This window comes from Hyperolius riggenbachi, chromosome 2, assembly GCF_040937935.1.
Source record: "Hyperolius riggenbachi isolate aHypRig1 chromosome 2, aHypRig1.pri, whole genome shotgun sequence".
Taxonomy (NCBI): Eukaryota; Metazoa; Chordata; class Amphibia; order Anura; family Hyperoliidae; genus Hyperolius; species Hyperolius riggenbachi.
The window spans coordinates 71,102,519-71,124,899 of record NC_090647.1 but is presented as its reverse complement, the minus strand read 5'-3'; the positions used below and the strand labels follow the sequence as shown (position 1 = coordinate 71,124,899).

The 22,381-nt window shown below is 46.4% G+C and overlaps 1 protein-coding gene across 1 annotated transcript in view; it reads right to left on the bottom strand.

Annotated features, from left to right (window-relative positions):
• Positions 1 to 22,381, bottom strand: part of LOC137545544 (hydroperoxide isomerase ALOXE3-like) — a 75,120-nt gene that overhangs the window by 26,137 nt on the left and 26,602 nt on the right. Inside the window, exons 5-8 of the mRNA XM_068266902.1 lie at positions 20,586 to 20,689; positions 16,807 to 16,979; positions 15,860 to 16,006; positions 2,361 to 2,564 (exon numbers count right to left, since the gene is read on the bottom strand). Coding sequence (XP_068123003.1) covers positions 2,361 to 2,564; positions 15,860 to 16,006; positions 16,807 to 16,979; positions 20,586 to 20,689 — 628 coding nt within the window. The remainder of the gene's footprint in view (positions 1 to 2,360; positions 2,565 to 15,859; positions 16,007 to 16,806; positions 16,980 to 20,585; positions 20,690 to 22,381) is intronic.

The following is a 22,381-nucleotide window of genomic DNA, read 5'->3' as shown; positions in this document are numbered from 1 at the left end:
GCCAGGAGCCGCCGGGGAACAATGGTGGAAGTGAGAAGACGGGCTGCGGACCTTCCGGGCACCACGAAGGCACCTTCTACCGCCGAGGATGAGGTGAGTAGGCCTCTATTTACCTTCCGCTGCCCATATTCTTTCTTTTCAACGGGCCAGAACAGGTAGTCCCCGGCGGGCGTGACGTCATGCGACGGGGCGGAGCTATGGTCGCGGCGCTCGTATCGGCGGGTCCTTCGTAAGTCGGGCGTTTGTAGCCCGGGGACTACCTGTATGTACTTTTTCTAATGAAAAATGTGGCTAATTGACTCTTAACTTCAGTCTCATCAATTAAATAGATATATTTCTTATATTAAAATAAAGAAAAACTTCTTATAATAGAAAGGACCAGTGTGGTTTGAATGTTAAAACTACATCTTTTAAATCTTAAATGTTTGTGATATACATGGTGAGGGCTGTGGAAGGGGCGTGGTGAGAAGTGTGGCCGTGACGTATCTTAAAGTGTCTGGTGAAATGTTTGCCCGCATTGCGTTTATTTTGTACTGACATGTTGCGCGCATTGCATTTATTTTATACTGACATGTTTCCCGCATTGCGTTTATTTTGTACTGACATGTCTGCCCGCATTGCGTTTATTTTATACTGACATGTTTCCGGCATTGCGTTTATTTTGTACTGACATGTCTGCCCGCATTGCGTTTATTTTATACTGACATGTTGCCCGCATTGCGTTTATTTTGTACTGACATGTCTGCCCACATTGCGTTTATTTTATACTGACATGTTGCCCGCATTGCGTTTATTTTTTACTGACATGTTGCCCACATTGCATTTATTTTATACTGACATGTTTCCCGCATTGCGTTTATTTTGTGCTGACATGTTGCCCATTGCGTTTATTTTCTGGTGTCCGGGGTAACTGTTACTGCATTTATTATTTAATGGTCATAGATGACTATGTTTGCTGCTTTGTGGTTACGGTATACTATTAGCATCAAACAGTTTCTGCACACCCATGATGCAAAGTCTCGTTTGACCACATCATGGCGTAAACACTGCTTTCTTATGCCTCGCTGTTACATCATTACGTTAGCTCCGCCCATACAATGTCATGACCCCGCCCATTTTTCACTGTGGCGAGTCTTCGTCACTGCGCGCTCCTCAGTCCCCCCCACTTTTCGCCCCCGCCCCGTCCCAGGTTGGACCCACAAAAATCTGGTCACTCTACATAACAGCATAGCTCCCAACTGTCCCTCTTTTGGAGGGACAGCACCTCTTTGGGAACCAAATCCCTCTGTCACTCTTTCTTCCTTATTTGTCCATCTTTCAGGACTGATGTACAGATTCGTGTTAATGTACAGGTAGTCCTCGGTTAACGAACGAGATAGGGACTGCCCACTCATTCTTAACCTGAATCTGTGGAGGCGCTTCCTAATTGCGTCATTATGCGCCGCATGTGAAGCCAGGAGCCGCCGGGGAACAATGGTGGAAGTGAGAAGACGGGCTGCGGACCTTCCGGGCACCACGAAGGCACCTTCTACCGCCGAGGATGAGGTGAGTAGGCCTCTATTTACCTTCCGCTGCCCATATTCTTTCTTTTCAACGGGCCAGAACAGGTAGTCCCCGGCGGGCGTGACGTCATGCGACGGGGCGGAGCTATGGTCGCGGCGCTCGTATCGGCGGGTCCTTCGTAAGTCGGGCGTTTGTAGCCCGGGGACTACCTGTATGTACTTTTTCTAATGAAAAATGTGGCTAATTGACTCTTAACTTCAGTCTCATCAATTAAATAGATATATTTCTTATATTAAAATAAAGAAAAACTTCTTATAATAGAAAGGACCAGTGTGGTTTGAATGATAAAACTACATCTTTTAAATCTGAAATGTTTGTGATATACATGGTGAGGGCTGTGGAAGGGGCGTGGTGAGAAGTGTGGCCGTGACGTATCTTAAAGTGTCCATCTTTCCTATGTCAAAAAGTTGGGAGGTATGCTAACAGCATAATTTACAGTGGCCTCATTTTAAGATATAATAGAAAAGCTGGAATTTTCTGGCTTTTTCTCTATGCCGAAATTCACACAGCCATGCTTTTACTCCTGCCTCTAACATTTCTCCTCAGTTGTATCTTGCCAATCTTTCATTACTGCTTTTTCAGCAAATCGTGCACCACTAAACTGCTTCCTCGGAAACGTTCTCTGAGAGGATGGTTCCAGTTGAAACTGCAGCACTTGAACATGTGAACATTTAGAAGGCCTTTGGGCTTCATGTTTAGTCAGCAAAACTGGAGTGAGTTGTAGTGAGAACATATGTTTGGATAACTGATCCAGCAAAACTGAAGACTGAGGAACAGACTGTGACTGAGGGTTTTACCTTGTACACTGGATGACTCATTGGAAGTTGTCTGTTGGCGGCAATGCTGAAGGTCCCAGCAAGCAGGTGGATTTGAAGGTAATGAGTAACCATTTCATGAATGTGGAATTCAGAATTGCGCACCCACATTTTGGCCAGTAACCAGTCATATTCATTATCGCTGGGTAAGAAGATTGGAGATTTGTCTCCTGGGGTTTGAGACAACTGAAAAAAAGGAATATACATCAAACATTAGTATAGCTTCCCCTTCAATAAATCAGAATGTATGTATGTAATCAGAACTGCTTTCAGTCAGTGGCCCTTCAGTGTAAGTTAAAGATAGCGGCAGGGTCAGGGATAGTGATGGGCAGAAATTACACCTATGCATAATTACGCATTGTAATTTGCAATTACGCATCGTTATCGTAATAAAGGAGGCACAAAATTACATGTAAATTATGCGTAAATTCATGCGTAATTACAAATGACTATAGAAAGTCAATTGAATTAACAATTTGTAATTACGTATAGGCATAACTGTGAAAAGTTACACGTAATTTCGCGTAATCGTAATTAGTGATACAATCATCACTAGTCGGGGATAACTAACTTTCTAAGTTATAATCAGTTACTATAGCCACAACTACCTTTACTCATCCCGCCACCCACGTCACACCATATAAGACAAGTCCCCGTTCCTGTCATGCTATAATGCCATGGCGGTTTTTCTGGAGGTTGGGTTACCTCCTCCACAGCCCAGCCCCCAGCTCTGTGGCTGTAGCCAGGGCCAGATTTAGGCCAAAGCCCCCTAGGTGATGGCCTAGGACACCACAGGTGCAAGGGCACCAAAGCAGCAGGCAAAACTGATGCAACATTTGCAAGCTTGCAAATGCTGCAATGTAGGGAGATCAGGCAAGCATCTGAACGTGGTAGTCAGCTGCTAGTCACCTGTGGAGCAGCCATCTTGCTCTCTTTGCACATTTGCATTGTGGCGAGTGGCTATGGACTTGGGCAGCATTGGAGACAGAAAGGAAGAAGAAGATTCTGCACTGGAGATGAGCGGAGAAATGAGTGACACTGATGGTTGCTGTGGTGTGAAGGTGAGCTGGCTACCTATACTGAAAGGGGGGGGGAGGAGGGATTAAGGGAGTCATCTGGCTACCTATACTGGTGGGAAAGGGGGAGGGGACATCTGACTACCTATACTGGAGGGAAAGGGGGAGGGGTCATCTGGCTACCTATACTGGGGGTTATCAGGCTACCTATACTAGAGGGAAGGGGGAGGAGTCATCTGACTACTTATACTGGAGGGAAGGGGGGAGAGATTATCTCGCTACATATACTGAAGGGGGGCGGCTGGTGTCAGTGGCCTTGGGCGGTAAAGTGTAAAAATCCAGCCCTGGCTGTAGCGTAATTGTGTGATATTCCTCTTTGAGGGGAGAAGAAATCTCGTGCAACAATGTTGTCCTCTGGAACAATATTTTGAACAACAGCTTTATTACTGCAGAGACATGCTGCTCAGCTCTATGGAGATGGGAGAGAAGACGATAATGTAACGATCGGTGTAACACAGAGAGAATCTGATTATCGGCGATCTGCAGTATCACCAAGAATGCAGATATATACCTGATTATTGATGATCTGCAGTATCACCGATAATCAAATATATCTCTAACCTCTGGACACCTGAGTAATATGAGTGTTTGGTGCAACAGTAATACTTTGAGGAGAGCACCCATATAGAGGGTGCAAGGCAGTAGAGATACTGCACAAAGAACAGGTTTCCTTCCAAAAGCCTGAGGCTCCCCAAGGGGAGGAGTCAGGCTGAGACTGGGAAGGACCAGAGTGTGAGTGACACCAATGGTGGAGTGTCACTGACAGCTCTGTGAACTATCTCTAAACAGAGGAGATAGTTCTCGAGGTCGGACAAGCCAGGTCGGCAACAGACAGACAGATTAGGTACAGAGGGAGGAGACAGACTCGGAATCCTAAGGCAAGCAAGATTTTGGCAACGGAGTAACAGATATAGCGAAGTACCAAATCAGAAATCAGAAGAGAGGTCAGGAAAGCAGAAGGTCATAACAAATAATCAACAATGTCTAATCTATAGCTGTGAGCTCCTTGATCATCAACACCCTGGAACTAGACTGAAGTATAACAGGATGGTTAAGCTAATTCCTAGACTTGGGTGTGAGCTCCGTAGTCATCAACACCCTGGAACTAGTCTGAATGATAACACAGATAATACACAGTAATCCTAGTCTTGGGTGTGAGCTCTGTAGTCATCAACACCCTGGAACTAGTCTAAAGAATAACACAGATTCTGACAAGCAGGTCTGAGTGCTACCACGTAGTGATCGCAATGGCAGACAACCAGAGAATGACCAGCACTCAGTATATATAGCAAGGCGCTCTCCAGCACCTCCCCTAAGTGCTGGACCAATGGGAAGTGGTGGAATTGTCAGCTGACCGGCTTGGTCAGCTGACTCCCTTCTGGCTGTCATAAAGGCTCTGCCTCTCCACGCGCGCTTCCTTCTGAACCTGTGTGGACTATTAGTCCCAGCCACACCAGACATGTGTTGCAAAGCACTTGCCGCGCTGGACGCGGAATCCGTCCCACCGCTATCACAGCATGCGGCGGTTTCTCCGCGTTCGGCCATACTACTAGATGTAGGCCTACGCGTGCAGACCGCCGCGTAGGACGCGGAATCAGCCGCCTTGTTCTGAGCACACGCGGCGGCTTTTCTGCGTTTTCTCACAGATAAGCAGCGGAAGAGTAAGCAGCAGGAAAAGCACTGAAAATATGTGTGAGAGTTGGTTCACATGGATGTCCATACGGCTTTTGAGGGCATGTCATTCAGGGGTATCTTGGCGGAGTGGCGTTCTGGCTTTCGGCGGCTTTCAGTGGCTTCCCATCAGGAATGATGGGTTGATTTGGCTATGTCAATTTTATAAGTTATAGGTTTGCTGTACACCAGCGGTTCTGGATGGAAGCCTGGCTTCAGCGGCATAAAGAGATCATTTGAATATTAAGTTGTGATGCATTATGGGAGACCACAGTCGCTCACTTAAAGCTGAATTGTCACAAATACCTTGTGTTTTAAAGAGGAACATTAACCCAGGATTGAACTTCATCCCAATCAGTAGCTGATTCCCCCTGTAACGATCTATGTCAGCACGCAGAGAGAATCTGATTACCGGTGATCTGCAGTATCACCAAGAATACAGATATATACCCGATTATTGATGATCTGCAGGATCACCGATAATACAGATATATTACTAACCTCTGGACACCTATATAGTGTGAGTGTTTGGTGCAACAGTAATAACTTTGAGTGAGGACCACCCGAGGAGCAGGTGGTCCTTGGCAGTATGAGAAATACCTCCCTTTGGAAGTGCAGCAGCCTGAGACATCCAAGGGGCGGAGTTTTAGGCTGAATAGCGAGAAGACCCGGTGACTAGTGACCCCTGGAAGATGGGCGTCACAAGCAGGTCTGGAGTATAACACAAATGATAATACAGTTCCCTAGTCTTGGGTGTGAGGTCCGTGGTCTCAGCACCCTGGAACTAGTCTGGAATATAACACAAATGATAATACAGTTCCCTAGTCTTGGGTGCGAGGTCCGTGGTCTCAGCACCCTGGAACTAGTCTGGAATATAACACAAATGATAATACAGTTCCCTAGTCTTGGGTGCGAGGTCCGTGGTCTCAGCACCCTGGAACTAGTCTGGAATATAACACAAATGATAATACAGTTCCCTAGTCTTGGGTGCGAGGTCCGTGGTCTCAGCACCCTGGAACTAGTCTGAACAATAATACAATGATAAACAAAAGTAATCTGGCTCAGTGTGAATTCCCAGGTCCTCCTGGTTCAAACACACTGTAGGATCTGACTAAGGTCTGTATGCTTCCACGTAAGTGTTCGCAACGGCAGACAACCAGCAACTGGCAAGCAAGCTGTATATATAGTTGCAGGACTCTGACGCCCCGCCCGAGCCACTCAGCCAACCAGGAGTCCAGCAGGAATCAGCTGATCGTCCTGATCAGCTGATCCATCTCCAGCTGGCATAAAGGTCCTGACTCCTGGCGGCCGCGCGCGTAGCTCTCCATCCAGGTGCACTACCAGAGCCAGCCACACCAGACACACACTGCTGCGTGCAAACCGCCGTGTTGGACGAGGAAACAGCCGCCTTGCTGCCAGTACATGCGGCGGCTTTTCCGCTATCTATCATAGTATCAGACGCATGCTGCTGCATACAAACCGCCGCGCTGGACGCGGAGCCAGCCGCCTTGCTGTCAGTACACGCGGCGGCTTTTCCGCGTTTTCTCACACCCCCTTTCTCATGAGAAATCTTTACCTTTTCTCAAATAGATCATCAGGGACATCTGCATGGCTAAATATTGGGGTGAAACCCCTCCCACAATGTGATGTCATGACCCTGGTCTTGACAGTTTTCTGTCTGTGAACCTCATCGCATTATGGGAAATAACAGCTTTTTCCAACTGCCAAGCAACCAGTAACTCCCTTTGTGCATAGAATTCTCAGTAATGAACATTCCGTACAGATCACCTGGCAGAACTAAAGATGTCACCACCGGTGATACATTTCAGAATGTAAAACAGGGAGAGGAAAGATTTTACAATCAGCAAACATTGACTAAATAAACAAAATAATAAAAAATAATCAAATTTATTAATTGTGTTATTTTCACTACAGTTCCTCTTTAAGAGGGCAAATTACACTTATCGATGCCAGTGAGATAAATTTCTTAGTAACCATGGATATAGTCATCTTATATAATAATTTCATACAGAACGAGGCACGTCTGTCAGTTCATGAAAGATTGAGAACAGATAGAAGGGTCACTAATGAGATGCAGGCGTCTATCATGCCATTGCTTAAGTTCAGCCACTCCCATTACAATTTCAGGTTTGGTGGTGATTTTTATCTACAGATCCTCAGTGTGCCAATAAAGTGATGCCTGATTGTGAAATAACCTGTTTTTTGGATGGGAGTCCCCCGGAGCCATCTGAGGAAAATGCAGATTTATTGAGGATCAGTTTTTCGGCTAGACTAGTACTGAGGATAGGTGCGCCTGTTTTTAGATGAACTCAAATGTAAACATGACACTCTTAAAGAGAACCTGAGATGAAGCCTTAAAAAGAAAATATACATACCTGGAGCTTTCTCCAGCCCCCTTCGGCCTGATTGCTCCCTCGTCGTCGTCCTCCGCCTTCTCATTCATCAGCAAGTGGACCCGGAAAGTCCTCCGGTCTGGGGGCAACTTCACATGCGCAGCCGTGCGCCCACTCCCACCGTGCTCCCGTTGCCTGGAGCATTCTGTGCTGGGAGTGCAGCAAGGGGGGGTGCTTGCGCCCAACTGGCCCTGATTGGACGACTTACCGGGGCCAGATGAACCAGGTGGCGACTGAGGACGACAAGAGAGCTATCAGGCTGGAGGAAGGCCCAGGTATGTATATTTTCTTTTTAAGGCCCCATCTCAGGTACACTTTAAAGCTACATTTCCTTGATGTGGAGGTCAGGAGAAAGGAGGGCCAGTTTGAGACTGAACTGTATAGTTCTTGCTGGCTAGCAGCTGCCATCCTAAACGGTTAATAAATGGGCTTCTTAAAAGTAAATATATTAATCTGAGAAGGATTTCATCTTCCAATGAGTTGTATCTAAAGCAGGCGCACCTCTTAACTTAGGATTTTGTTGAAGGAGGCTATAGCAAGAAAAGGTGTGATGAAATCATGGCAAAGATGGGAGAGATGGACTTGGAAACATTAAGATAATACAAAACGGAAAAACAAGACAATATGAATGATGTATATTTTATCACTAGTTTTTGCTTTTTTTCTCTGAAGTTCTGGCTGGTGATTGAGAGTGATCGCCACCTCGCTCCTAACTGCAGGACTCCACCAAGATCTGTCTACAGGAAGGGTAAGGCCCTTAGAGATCATTTAGTTAGAGAGGATTTAGGTCCATCAAGGGGGACGACACAGAGATTTTTAGGCCCACCAAAGGTTGGCACATTTTCGTCCCTACACTGTCAACATTGTAAAAGCATCATCAAGGGGCTGGAGGTTCATCATCCACATACAAGGTCCCCTATTCCCCTCAAAGACTATGCCATCTGATACCAAGGGGGAAGTATATTTCAAGTGCCCTTGCGGTAGCCACAAGGGAGATTAAAACCAGATTGAATGAGCACAGGAATAACATACAAAACTCCAAAAAGGCCAGAAGTGGTGAGACAAATATCGGTTACCATTCTGTACTATTGCCTTGACAAAGGGGACCCCTCGGGGCCCCGAAATGATTTGTTGGTTCTTGGAATGGTTGTGTCACGTGTTTGAAATAAACAAGACTTGGTATTAAGAGTGTGCGGACCTTCTGGAATTTGACAAATATCTTTAAAGAGGATCTGTAACCTCAAAAAATCCCCTGGGGGGTACTCACCTCGGGTGGGGGAAGCCTCCGGATCCTAATGAGGCTTCCCACGCCGTCCTCTGTCCCACGGGGGTCTCGCTGCAGCCCTCCGTGCAGCCGTGACGTAATATTTACCTTCCTGGCTCCTGCGCAGGCGCTCTGACGGCTGTCGGCTCCGAACTACACGGAAATACCCGATCACCGTCGGGTCTGCTCTACTGCGCAGGCGCAAGTTTCCGGCGCCTGCGCAGTAGAGCGGACCCGACTGAGATCGGGTATTTCCGTGTAGTTCGGAGAGGAAAGCAGCCACAGCGCCCCCGCTGGAGCCAGCAAAGGTAAATATTGAACTGACAGTCGGCACAGTCGCCGGCTGTTCGGAGGGCTGCAGCGAGACCCCCGTGGGACAGAGGACGGCGTGGGAAGCCTCATTAGGATCCGGAGGCTTCCCCCACCCGAGGTGAGTACCCCCCAGGGGATGTTTTTCATGTTACAGAGTCTCTTTAAGGTGCCCATTAACAGTACAATTTTTTAATCAGTTGCGACCGACGCACTTTTTATGATTGTAAGTAATCGGAAGGTAATTATCGACAATTCCCATAAAGGGGTCCGTTAGGGCATTTTCTGCTCCAATCACTAATAGAATTGTTTTACACTGAATTTCGCCACACACTGCACAGTTTTCTGTACAATTAAATTGTAAAAAGTACTTCAAAGTTTTGCATCTGATTAAAAAATTGTTCTGTTAATGGACACATTTAGATGCATTAGATGCAAATCTGCAGGACACAGGTTACTGTAGAAGCAAGTGCACACCCATTTAACCACTTGAGGACCTAGGGCTTTCTACCCCTTAATGACCGGCCACTTTTTTTCCATTCAGACCACTGCAGCTTTCACGGTTTATTGCTCGCTCATACAACCTACCACCTAAATGAATTTTGGCTCCTTTTCTTGTCACTAATAAAGCTTTCTTTTGGTGCTATTTGATTGCTCCTGCGATTTTTACTTTTTATTATATTCATCAAAAAAGACATGAATTTTGGCAAAAAAATGATTTTTTTAACTTTCTGTGCTGACATTTTTCAAATAAAGTAAAATTTCTGTATACATGCAGCGCGAAAAATGTGGACAAACATGTTTTTGATAAAAAAAAACCCATTCAGTGTATATTTATTGGTTTGGGTAAAAGTTATAGCGTTTACAAACTATGGTGCAAAAAGTGAATTTTCCCATTTTCAAGCATCTCTGACTTTTCTGACCCCCTGTCATGTTTCATGAGGGGCTAGAATTCCAGGATAGTATAAATACCCCCCAAATGACCCCATTTTGGAAAGAAGACATCCCAAAGTATTCACTGAGAGGCATAGTGAGTTCATAGAAGATATTATTTTTTGTCACAAGTAAGCGGAAAATGACACTTTGTGAGAAAAAAAAAAAAAAAAGTTTCCATTTCTTCTAACTTGCGACAAAAAAAAATGAAATCTGCCACGGACTCACCATGCCCCTCTCTGAATACCTTGAAGGGTCTACTTTCCAAAATGGGGTCATTTGTGGGGTGTGTTTACTGTCCTGACATTTTGGTGGGTGCTAAATTGTAAGCACCCCTGTAAAGCCTAAAGGTGCTCATTGGACTTTGGACCCCTTAGCGCAGTTAGGCTGCAAAAAAGTGCCACACATGTGGTATTGCCGTACTCAGGAGAAGTGGTATAATGTGTTTTGGGGTGTATTTTTACACATACCCATGCTGGGTGGGAGAAATATCTCTGTAAATGACAATTTGTTAATTTTTATAACACACAATTGTCCATTTACAGAGATCTTTCTCCCACTCAGCATGGGTATGTGTAAAAATACACCACATTATACTACTTCTCCTGAGTACGGCAATACCACGTGTGGCACTTTTTTGCACCCTAACTGCGCTAAAGGGCCCAAAGTCCAATGAGTACCTTTAGGATTTCACAGGTCATTTTGAGAAATTTCGTTTCAAGACTACTCCTCACGGTTTAGGGCCCCTAAAATGCCAGGGCAGTATAGGAACCCCACAAATGACCCCATTTTAGAAAGAAGACACCCCAAGGTATTCCGTTAGGAGTATGGTGAGTTCATAGAAGATTTTATTTTTTGTCAAAAGTTAGCGGAAAATGACACTTTGTGAAAAAACACAATTAAAATCAATTTCCGCTAACTTGTGACAAAAAATAAAATCTTCTATGAACTCGCCATACTACTAACGGAATACCTTGGCGTGTCTTCTTTCTAAAATGGGGTCATTTGTGGGGTTCCTATACTGCCCTGGCATTTTAGGGGCCCTAAACCGTGAGGAGTAGTCTTGAAACGAAATTTCTCAAAATGACCTGTGAAATCCTAAAGGTACTCATTGGACTTTGGGCCCTTTAGCGCAGTTAGGGTGCAAAAAAGTGTCACACATGTGGTATCGCCGTACTCGGGAGAAGTAGTATAATGTGTTTTGGGGTGTATTTTTACACATACCCATGCTGGGTGGGAGAAATACCTCTGTAAATGGACAATTGTGTGTAAAAAAAATCAAAAGATTGTCATTTACAGAGGTATTTCTTCCACCCAGCATGGGTATGTGTAAAAATACACCCCAAAACACATTATACTACTTCTCCCGAGTACGGCGATACCACATGTGTGGCACTTTTTTGCACCCTAACTGCACTAAGGGGCCCAAAGTCCAATGAGTAACTTTAGGATTTCACAGGTCATTTTTGTTTCAAGACTACTCCTCGCGGTTTAGGGCCCCTAAAATGCCAGGGCAGTATAGGAACCCCACTAATGACCCCATTTTAGAAAGAAGACACCCCAAGGTATTACGTTAGGAGTATGGTGAGTTCATAGAAGTTTTTATTTTTTTGTCACAAGTTAGCGGACATTGATTTTAATAGTTTTTTTTCACAAAGTGTCATTTTCCGCTAACTTGTGACAAAAAATAAAATCTTCTATGAACTCACCATACTACGTACGGAATACCTTTGGGTGTCTTCTTTCTAGAATGGGGTCATTTGTGGGGTTCCTATACTGCCCTGGCATTTTAGGGGCCCTAAACCGTGAGGAGTAGTCTTGAAACCAAATGTCGCAAAATGACCTGTGAAATCCTAAAGGTACTCATTGGACTTTGGGCCCCTTAGCGTACTTAGGGTGTAAAAAAGTGCCACACATGTGGTACCGCCGTACTCAGGAGAAGTAGTATAATGCGTTTTGGGGTGTATTTTTACACATACCCATGCTAAGTGGGAGAAATATCTCTGTAAATGACAATTGTTTGATTTTTTTACACACAATTGTCCATTTACATAGAAATTTCTCCCACCCAGCATGGGTATGTGTAAAAATACACCCCAAAACACATTATACTACTTTTCCTGAGTACGGCGGTACCACATGTGTGACACTTTTTTGCAGCCTAGGTGCGCTAAGGGGCCCAACGTCCTATTCACAGATCATTTTGAAGCATTTGTTTTCTAGACTACTCCTCGCGGTTTAGGGGCCCTAAAATGCCAGGGCAGTATAGGAACCCCACAAGTGACCCCATTTTAGAAAGAAGACACCCCAAGGTATTCTGTTAGGTGTATGGCGAGTTCATAGAAGATTTTATTTTTTGTCACAAGTTAGTGAAAAATGACACTTTGTGAAAAAAACCCAATAAAAATTAATTTCCGCTAACTTTTGACAAAAAATAAAATCTTCTATGAACTCATCATACACCTAACAAAATACCTTGGGGTGTCTTTTTTTCTAAAATGGGGTCACTTGTGGGGTTCCTATACCGCCCTGGCATTTTACAGGCCCAAAACCGTGAGTAGTCTGGAAACCAAATGTCTCAAAATGACTGTTCAGGGGTATAAGCATCTGCAAATTTTGATGACAGGTGGTCTATGAGGGGGCGAATTTTGTGGAACCGGTCATAAGCAGGGTGGCCTTTTAGATGACAGGTTGTATTGGGCCAGATCTGATGGATAGGAGTGCTAGGGGGGTGACAGGAGGTGATTGATGGGTGTCTCAGGGGGTGGTTAGAGGGGAAAATAGATGCAATCAATGCACTGGGGAGGTGATCGGAAGGGGGTCTGAGGGGGATCTGAGGGTTTGGCCGAGTGATCAGGAGCCCACACGGGGCAAATTGGGGCCTGATCTGAAGGGTAGGTGTGCTAGGGGGTGACAGGAGGTGATTGATGGGTGTCTCAAGGTGTGATTAGAGGGGGGAATAGATGCAAGCAATGCACTGGCGAGGTGATCAGGGCTGGGGTCTGAGGGCATTCTGAGGGTGTGGGCGGGTGATTGAGTGCCCTAGGGGCAGATAGGGGTCTAATCTGATAGGTAGCAGTGACAGGGGGTGATTGATGGGTAATTAGTGGGTGTTTAGGGTAGAGAATAGATGGAAACACTGCGCTTGGGTGGTGATCTGATGTCGGATCTGCGGGCGATCTATTGGTGTGGGTGGGTGATCAGTTTGCCCGCAAGGGGCAGGTTAGGGGCTGATTGATGGGTGGCAGTGACAGCGGGTGATTGATGGGTGGCAGTGACAGGGGGTGATTGATGGGTGGCAGTGACAGGGGGTGATTGATGGGTGATAGGTGATTGGCAGGTGATTGACAGGTGATCAGTGGGTTATTACAGGGAAGGACAGATGTAAATATTGCACTGGCGAATTGATAAGGGGGGGTCTGAGGGCAATCTGAGCGTGTAGGCGGGTGATTGGGTGCCCGCAAGGGGCAGATTAGGGTCTGATCTGATGGGTAACAGTGACAGGTGGTGATAGGGGGTGATTGATGGGTAATTAGTGGGTGTTTAGAGGAGAGAATAGATGTAAACGCTGCGCTTGGGTGGTGATCTGATGTCGGATCTGCGGGCGATCTATTTGTGTGGGTGGGTGATCAGATTGCCCGCAAGGGGCAGGTTAGGGGCTGATTGTTGGGTGGCAGTGACAGGGGGTGATTGATGGGTGATAGGTGATTGGCAGGTTATTGACAGGTGATCAGTGGGTTATTACAGGGAAGGACAGATGTAATTAATGCACTGGCGAATTGATAAGGGGGGGGGGGGTCTGAGGGCAATCTGAGCGTGTGGGCGGGTGATTGGGTGCCCGCAAGGGGCAGATTAGGGTCTGATCTGATAGGTAACAGTGACAGGGGGTGATTGATGGGTGATTGATGGGTAATTAGTGGGTGTTTAGAGAAGATAACAGATGTAAACGATACATTTGGGAGGTAATCTGACGGCGGGTTTGCGGGCGATCTAATGGTGTGGGTGGGTGATCAGATTGCCCGCAAGGGGCAGGTTAGGGGCTGATTGATGGGTGGCAGTGACAGGGGCTGACAGGGGGTGATTGATGGGTGATAGGTGATTGGCAGGTGATTGACAGGTGATCAGTGGGTTATTACAGGGAAGAACAGATGTAATTAATGCACTGGTGAATTGATAAGGGGGGGTCAGAGGGCAATCTGAGCGTGTGGGCGGGTGATTGGGTGCCCGCAAGGGGCAGATTAGGGTCTGATCTGATAGGTAAAAGTGACAGGTGGTGATAGGGGGTGATTGATGGGTGATTGATGGGTAATTAGTGGGTGTTTAGAGGAGAGAATAGATGTAAACAATGGATTTGGGAGGTGATCTGATGTCGGATCTGCGGGCGATCTATTGGTGTGGGGGGGTGATCAGATTGCCCGCAAGGGGCAGGTTAGGGGCTGATTGATGGGTGGCAGTGACAGGGGGTGATTGATGGGTGATTGACAGGTGATTGACAGGTGATTGACAGGTGATCAGAGGGATAGATGCATACAGTAAACAGGGGGGGTGGTCTGGGGGGGGTCTGGGGAGAATCTGAGGGGTGGGGGGTGATCAGGAGGGGGCAGGGAGCAGGGGGGGGGATAAAAAAAAAATAGCGTTGACAGATAGTGACAGGGAGTGATTGATGGGTGATTAGGGGGGTGATTGGGTGCAAACAGGGGTCTGGGGGGTGGGCAGGGGGGGTCTGATGGGTGCTGTGGGCGATCTGGGGCAGGGGGGGTAAAAAATCAGTGTGCTTGGTGCAGACTAGGGTGGCTGCAGCCTGCCCTGGTGGTCCCTCGGACACTGGAACCACCAGGGCAGGAGGCAGCCTGTATAATACACTTTGTAAACATTACAAAGTGTATTATACACTTTGTATGCGGCGATCGTCGGGTTAACATCCCGCCGGCGCTTCCGTATGGCCGGCGGGATGTTGCGGCGGGTGAGCGGCGCCAGGCGGAGGCGGAGGATCGCGTCACGGATGACGCGATCGCTCCGCCCATGCCCCTACAAGGACCGCCGCCATTTGTCAATACGGCGGTCCTTGCGGGGTGCACTTCCCGGCCGCCAATTGTACATACGGCGGTCGGGAAGTGGTTAACAGCTTCCCATCTAACACAGAATAGTGGCAGGAAGGCGGCTCTCTCAGGTCTCAGCGAGTCAGCGATGCCATATGACGTCATCTCGCAAGGAGTGAGATTATATGGGAGCTCGCACAAGCGCGTTCTCCTGTCACTGCATGCAGGGGACCCCAGCGATCAGCCTGCCAGCCAGCGATCGGAGCTGGCAGGCTGTTTCTTTAGTATTTAATGATCATTTATTTATATAGTGCTGACATCTTATGCAGCGCTAGTCTTATCACTTAATTGTCCATCGGAGGGGCTCACAATCGAATCCCTACCATAGGCATATGTCTATGTATGAATAGTGTAGTGTTTGTATCGTAGTCTAGGGCCAATTTAGGGGGGAGCTAATTAACTTATCTGTATGTTTATGTTATTTTTTTTTAATTTCAGTCTTTTTTTAATCAAAATAAAAAAAAACGAAAAGTAGTAGCAGCAATCACATAGCACCAAAAGAAAGCTCTATTTGTGAGAAGAGAAGGAGGTAAAAATTCCTTTGGGTGCTAAGTTGTATGACCGAGCAATAAGCCGTTAAAGTTGTGAAGTGCCGGATTGTAAAATAGGGCCTGGTCACTAGGCGGGTATAAACCTCTGGGGCTGAAGTAAATAACAGATCTCCTGAAAAAATCTTCAATCCCAAGGAAACAATAGAATACCCACCCCAATTTACCTGGATGGCAATGGGGACAAGCTGATCCTGGGGGTTTTTCCATAGCAGACACAGGGGAGCGGCTACATACTGTTGTTTACCATTAACCGACTTATTTGCAGGAATGTCTTGGAGAAACTTGTAATCGGCCAGGAAGATGTTTCCACCCTACAAGATAGAAGAGTCAGATTACTTCTCAATACCCGAGCCAAAGAGCTAGTTATTACATGAATCTTGTAATGCTTTGTGTTATTTGTGTTGCAAAAGTGTTACAATGCTCGTTCTTTCTCAACTTGGCTTTTTAACAGATTTTAAACAAGTCCTACCTGTCATGCTGGACCGTAAAGAGGAGAGTCACACACCGACAATTATTTTAATGCTAAAGTTGATTTTAAAAAGACTATTATTTTTTGATCCTGAGATACTGTCCTCAGAATGTACAGCCATGAACTGGCTTTACCCACACAGCCTGTTGTAAAAAGTAATCTACACGTGGCTGAGAGAGGCTTTAGAAAAAAAAATCGCTCCTCAGGAGGTCTGGTGAGAGCATACGTATGTATTCACTGCCGGTGAGTTGGGCGAATGATGGCTCACCCCGCTGCTGAAATACCCAGCGGCTCTAAATATTAGAGAGCTCCAGTTATCCGGAACTCAACTAACCGGCAGACTCAAGCAACCGGCACAAAACGCCGGAAGCTCACTTCTCACTGATCCATTGATTTGAAAGACTGTGTGGGCTCAAAGTTCTTCACAGGCTGTTCGCGCAGCTCCCCCACCTCTCCTCACCACACTGAAGCCTTGAGGATACTTTTTATGAAAATCCGCCTGCCGGCATACTACGTCAGCGGGCCGCCACCACCATCCGCAGCTATGCAAATAGATTGAGGCCCCGGCTAGGCCGCATTCTGTTGGACCATCTAAGTCGAATCAGAAGTGATGCAGGTAAAATGGGGAAAGTATGACACTACCTGCATTTCATTTTGAAGACTGGTGCTGGTCCCCAAGGAATGAGCCACCATGCGGTCATCAACTGGGAAGTTCTCTGGAATCTTGAGGCATTTCTTGATCACTTTTGGGTTATTACCATTTAGATATTGGTAGCCAAAGAAAGAATCTTCCTTCCACATCTTTGCCACAATTTCTGTAACAAGAAAATACAACACTGGTCAATCGCTTAGCAGCAAAGTGGCTAAATGGCTAGATCAGAGGTGGGCAAGCTTTTTAAATCGAGGGCCACATTGGGTTTTCAAGTTTGACCGGGAGCCAGAACAGGAGTGTGGGGGTGTTGCCATGACAGAATGTGGGTGGAAACAAAACATTAGTGTGGCGTGCGAATGTGGGCAGAGCTAGCTGTAATGTATCATTGAAACAAAAAGACAGTGGACACAAGTTTTCTCCCAAAACTCAGGCAAAGTGACCGTAAAAGTATTTAGACAACATTCCCACCACCCAAAAACAACAATGGCCCAGGGACAGCAGACACACGCCTCAGACAGAACGACACGTAATACGGCAGCGTTTCATCAGAAAATACACATATTGGCACAATGTTTCACCAGAAAATACTCATAACTTCACCAGAAAATACACATAATGGTGCAGCCTTTCACCAGAAAATACAGATAATGCAGCAGCGTTTCACCAGAAAATACATGTAATGAGGCAGCATTTCACTAGAAAATACACGGAATGTGGTAGCATTTAACCAGTAAATACACGTAATGGTGCAGCCTTACCCCAGAAAATACAGATAATGCGGCAGTGTTTCACCAGAAAACGCACGTAGGCAAGGCCCCTCTTTTAGGTCTAACCCTACCCCCCCCCCCCCCCCCCCCCCCCACACACACACACACACACACACACACACACACACACACACACACACACTTAGTGCCCCCTAATAGCCGTGGTGAACCTGTAAAGAAAAAAAAATGTACTCACCTGCAGTTCGGCTGCAAAACTCCCACGCTGACAGGCAGAGCAGGGCTCCAGGAAAAAAAGGCGCCAAAGCCCTGTACTGGAGACACAAATAGTCTCCACTCTCCAGTGCAGGGCTTCGGATGCCATTTTCCCGTAGACCTGCTCTTCCCGCCAGAACCCACAGACTTTCGCAGGCTGGAGGTGAGCTGTAGGCTGCAGCTGGTGAACTGGTGGAGTGTCTATTAGACGCTGCAAGCCATTTCAACTCCTGGGGGAGGGGACCCCATCCGTCCCTGCTTTGGCGTGGCGGATGAAATGGCCATTGGCCATGTGGGCCGGATGTGGCACATGGGCCGTAGTTTGTACACTCCTGGGCTAGACTCTAGTCCCAGATTTCCTTCTGCATCCTAAAAACATACTTGCGGGTGAACTGATGTCCCCAGAAATTTACTTAGAGGACCATACAGGCAATAGAGAAATATCACCCAAATTATCATAAGTAATTATTTAAGGTGACATGATATGACACAGACACACCTGGCAGCTGACCAGCCTGTTCTGTTTGGTGAAGGATGGATGACTGCAATAAAGTGTACCCTAGGTGACATATGACTTGATGAGATAAACGTGTATGTACGGTGTCAGAAGAGTAAATGGTCAGCAGCACTCCAATCAAAAAGTAACTGTTTTTATTGCCGCATATTAAAATATTCCAACCTTTCGAGACAATGATGTATCTCTTTCTCACGGACAATAAGGAGAAAGCAAATGTGCACTCTTGGAGAGAAAGCTTGATGGGTGTCTGTAAGTTTATTAATAACTAGGCTGTGTTACTTTTTTTTAAGATTTAAAGGAACACTTAAGCCAGGAATAAAAAAAACAGTTTTACTTGCCTGAGGATTCTACCAGCCCCCTGCAGCCGTCCCGTGCCCTCGCAGTCACGCACGGAGCCTCCGGTCCCCCACCGCCAGCTAGTTTTGTTTTTGCTGACAGACCCTGACAGGGAGTTAGCGGGCCTTCAGAGCCTGCGCAAGCCTGGCAACGCATATCCTTCTTCATGTTCCCGTCCTCAATAGTGTCCTGCACAGTTGCAGAATGCTATTGCGGACGGGAACGCGAAGAAAAATACGTGTGGCCAGGCCTGTCCCCGAAAACGAAACTAGCTGGCAGCGGGGGACTGGAGGCTCCGTGAGCACAGGATGGCTGGAGGGGGCCGGTAGAAGCCCCAGGAAAGTAAAACTGATTTATTTAATCCTGGCTTAAGTGTCCCTTTAAGATTGAGATAACACTTAGCTAAGCAAGTGACAGTTCCTGTCCTGTTGGGACCCATTCCATTCACCACAGTGGCCATCCCTTCCACTCCTCATCCCCCCCCCCCCCCCATAGTGCAGAGCAAGAGCAGGGAGCAATGCTTTCGGCTCCCTCTTCCTCCTCTGAGCTACAGGCTCTATGCTGCCATCTGGAGGCTCCTGATGGCATGACATGATCAGGAGCTTCATGATGTCAGGAGAGGAGAAGTGGGTCCCTATAGTCCCGCTCCCCTTTCCACAGTCACAGGGGTTATTGCTAGGCCACTGCACTCGCATTGTGCTATACCGCACTGCATTGATCGCGATATGCCGACAGATCTGTCACACCGTGCTGCTAACGCGTCAATGTCAACATACAATTACAATAATTCATCACCATAGCGATGGGATTATATTGTTTGATGCAACGCACTGCTACACCCCACTGTGAACATAGCCTTAACCTCATTGGAGCACAGGGGCGTAACTAGAGGAGAGCAGTACCTGTGATCACAGTGGGGCCCAGAGCTGTGGGGGCAATTCCTCCAACACAGGGGACTATACTTCAGATCTGGTGTTTTTGTGGCTACGCTTGTTATGGGTGTGAAGATCATGATGGCCACACTTGTTTTATGACCCTTGTGAGATGGGCCCCAAGGCCCTAAAGGGCACCAAGAGGACACAAGGGAAGGATGAGAAAATTGGGGGGAGGCCCATGAATTTTAGTTACGCCACAGCTGGAGCATTTACCGAAAAAAATAAAATCAATTAAAGCGGACCCAAACCAAAACATTTTTTTTTCACTTTTAAGCTTTATTGAAAGACAATAAAATGTAGCATACAAAAAAAACTGCTTATAATAGATTGGACATAGCCGATCAGAGAATAAGGAGCATAGTACAATCTTATATATAGCAATCTAGCATAAGAGAAAACATAACAAAGAGCATAATCCAAAACATTTTTTAATTCAAAATATTTAGTTGCACCACTCTGACACATACAAAGATAAATAAACACTCCTTCAAGCCTATGAGCATTTCAGTGCATGCTTTTCACCCTTTTTCATAACTAGGGTTACTTCTGAGCTTAGTAGGAGGTTTTAGATCATGGGTGTGTTTGTCATCAGCTACCCTCCCTCCCTTGGGCGTCGTCTATGCAAAATTTCACACAAGCTGAGATCACCTCCCCTGTGACATCATCAGTAGCATCCTATTTTTTGTTTTTGTTTTTTATCTCCTCCACCAGTTTGCTGGATTCTGTCCCAGCAATATGAAAGGAAGGGAGAGGTTTCTCCAATAAATGTAAAATAGTTGATATTTGTCATCATGCAGCTGAAAAAAAGGCTGCTATTTATTATTGTAATTTAGAAAATAGATTTAATTTCTGAAATCTTGTATTTTTAATTTGGGTCCACTTTAACTTGTTCCATCTTGTAAGAACAGTCTACTGAGGTCAACGGCAGAAGAGGGACGTGAACAAAATACTGCTCACTGTAACAAGATTGGATAATGCTTATTATTTTTACATAAACATACCTGAAATATTGGATTTTTTCGCAAAAGCCACCAGCTTGATGTCCTCCAAGTCAGTCCATGACTCCATGCAGGTCAAGAATCCATCTGCTATAAACTCCGAAGATCTGTCAAGGAAGTGCAAGCAGTAGGACTAATACAATGTAGAAACTGTGCAAGCTTTTCACTAAAACATACATTTAGGTGCAAACACTGAAAGGACAACTATACAGAGAGGGGTATGGAGGCTGCCATATTTATTTCCTTTTAAACAATACTAGTTGCCTAGCAGTGCTGCTGATGCTCTGTCCAGGGGCGTAGGAATAGGCCCTGCAGCCCCTGCGCCCGCGGGGGGGCCCGCCCCCCCCCCCCCTGGGGCCCACTCGGGGCCGTTTTGTGGGTGCTGGAGGGGTGGCAGCATGAGGGGAAAGCCTTGCCCACAGTCGGCGGGGAGAGGGGTAGTTCCCCCCTCTCCCTCACCTCGGGGCTCTCCCCTCTGCGCTTCCCTCCAGCTCGTAAGTGTCTGTGGGGCTGTGGTGGGCAGCGAGCGGCGGGCAGATACATACCTGCTTCCGTGCGTTCCATCGGAGACTTTTCCCTCTAGCGGCTGACGTCACTTCCGGAAGTGACGTCAGCCGCTAGAGGGAGAAGTCTCCGATAGAACGCACGGAAGCAGGTATGTATCTGCCCGCCGCTCGCTGCCCACCACAGCCCCACAGACACGAGCTGGAGGGGAGCGCAGAGGGGAGAGCCCCGAGGTGAGGGAGAGGAGGGAACTACCCCTCTCCCCGCCGACTGTGGGCAAGGCTTTCCCCTCATGCTGCCACCCCTCCAGCACCCACAAAACGGCCGCGAGCGGGCCCCGGGGGGGGGGGGGGGGGGCCCGCTCAGAAAATCTGCAGGGGGGCCCGGTGGGGCCTAGTTACGCCCCTGGCTCTGTCTCTAATACTTTTACGATAGACTCTGAACAAGCATACAGCAGATCAAGTGTTTCTGACATTATTGTCAGATCTGACAAGATTAGCTGCATGCTTGTTTTTGGTGTTATTCAGACACTGCTGCATCCAAATAGATTAGCAGGATTGCTAGGCAACTGGTATTGTTTAAAAGGAAATAAATATGGCAGCCTCCATATCCCCCTTGTTACAGTTGTCCTTTAAAAACAAAGATAACTGTTGATTTGTGTAAAATACCAGGGCATAAGGTGTACATTGGTCTCAGTATAACAGAGTGCAAAGCTCGGCTATTTTTTAAAGGACAACAGCACTGTAAAAGGACCCATAACAACTCATAGCAGAACATAAAATAAATATTCAGGACACCTATTTTTTAGGTTAATTATATTTATATAATGGTATGCACCCCCTCTTTTCCAGCAATGTTTAGCCTAGGCAATTCTGCAATTGTTAGGTGTAGCAGCAGTAGGAGGGCTAGTGTTAGCTGTTGTATTAGGAATAGGAGATTTTTTTAGGCTTACCGGTAGTGGGAGGTTTAATGTTAGAGAAAGGATTATGATGAGTTTATATTATTTCATATTATGATATGGTATTAATAGTTTAATATTGTCAATTTAAAATGACTGATATTAATACTATCAGCTACTCACGGAAAACTCATTAGTATCTAAATTTTTCCCCATTAACCATGCCATTCTTATCTCTACAAGATAAACAGATAATGGACAAGAGTTGGAGAGCAATGGAGGATTGACAGGGATCGGGAGGGAGAGGCAAGGGAAATAGAGAGGGATCCGCTGCCTGGCCATACTCTGCAAACAGATTTCTAATGGATTTCAGCATGAAATCTACTATATAGGAAAA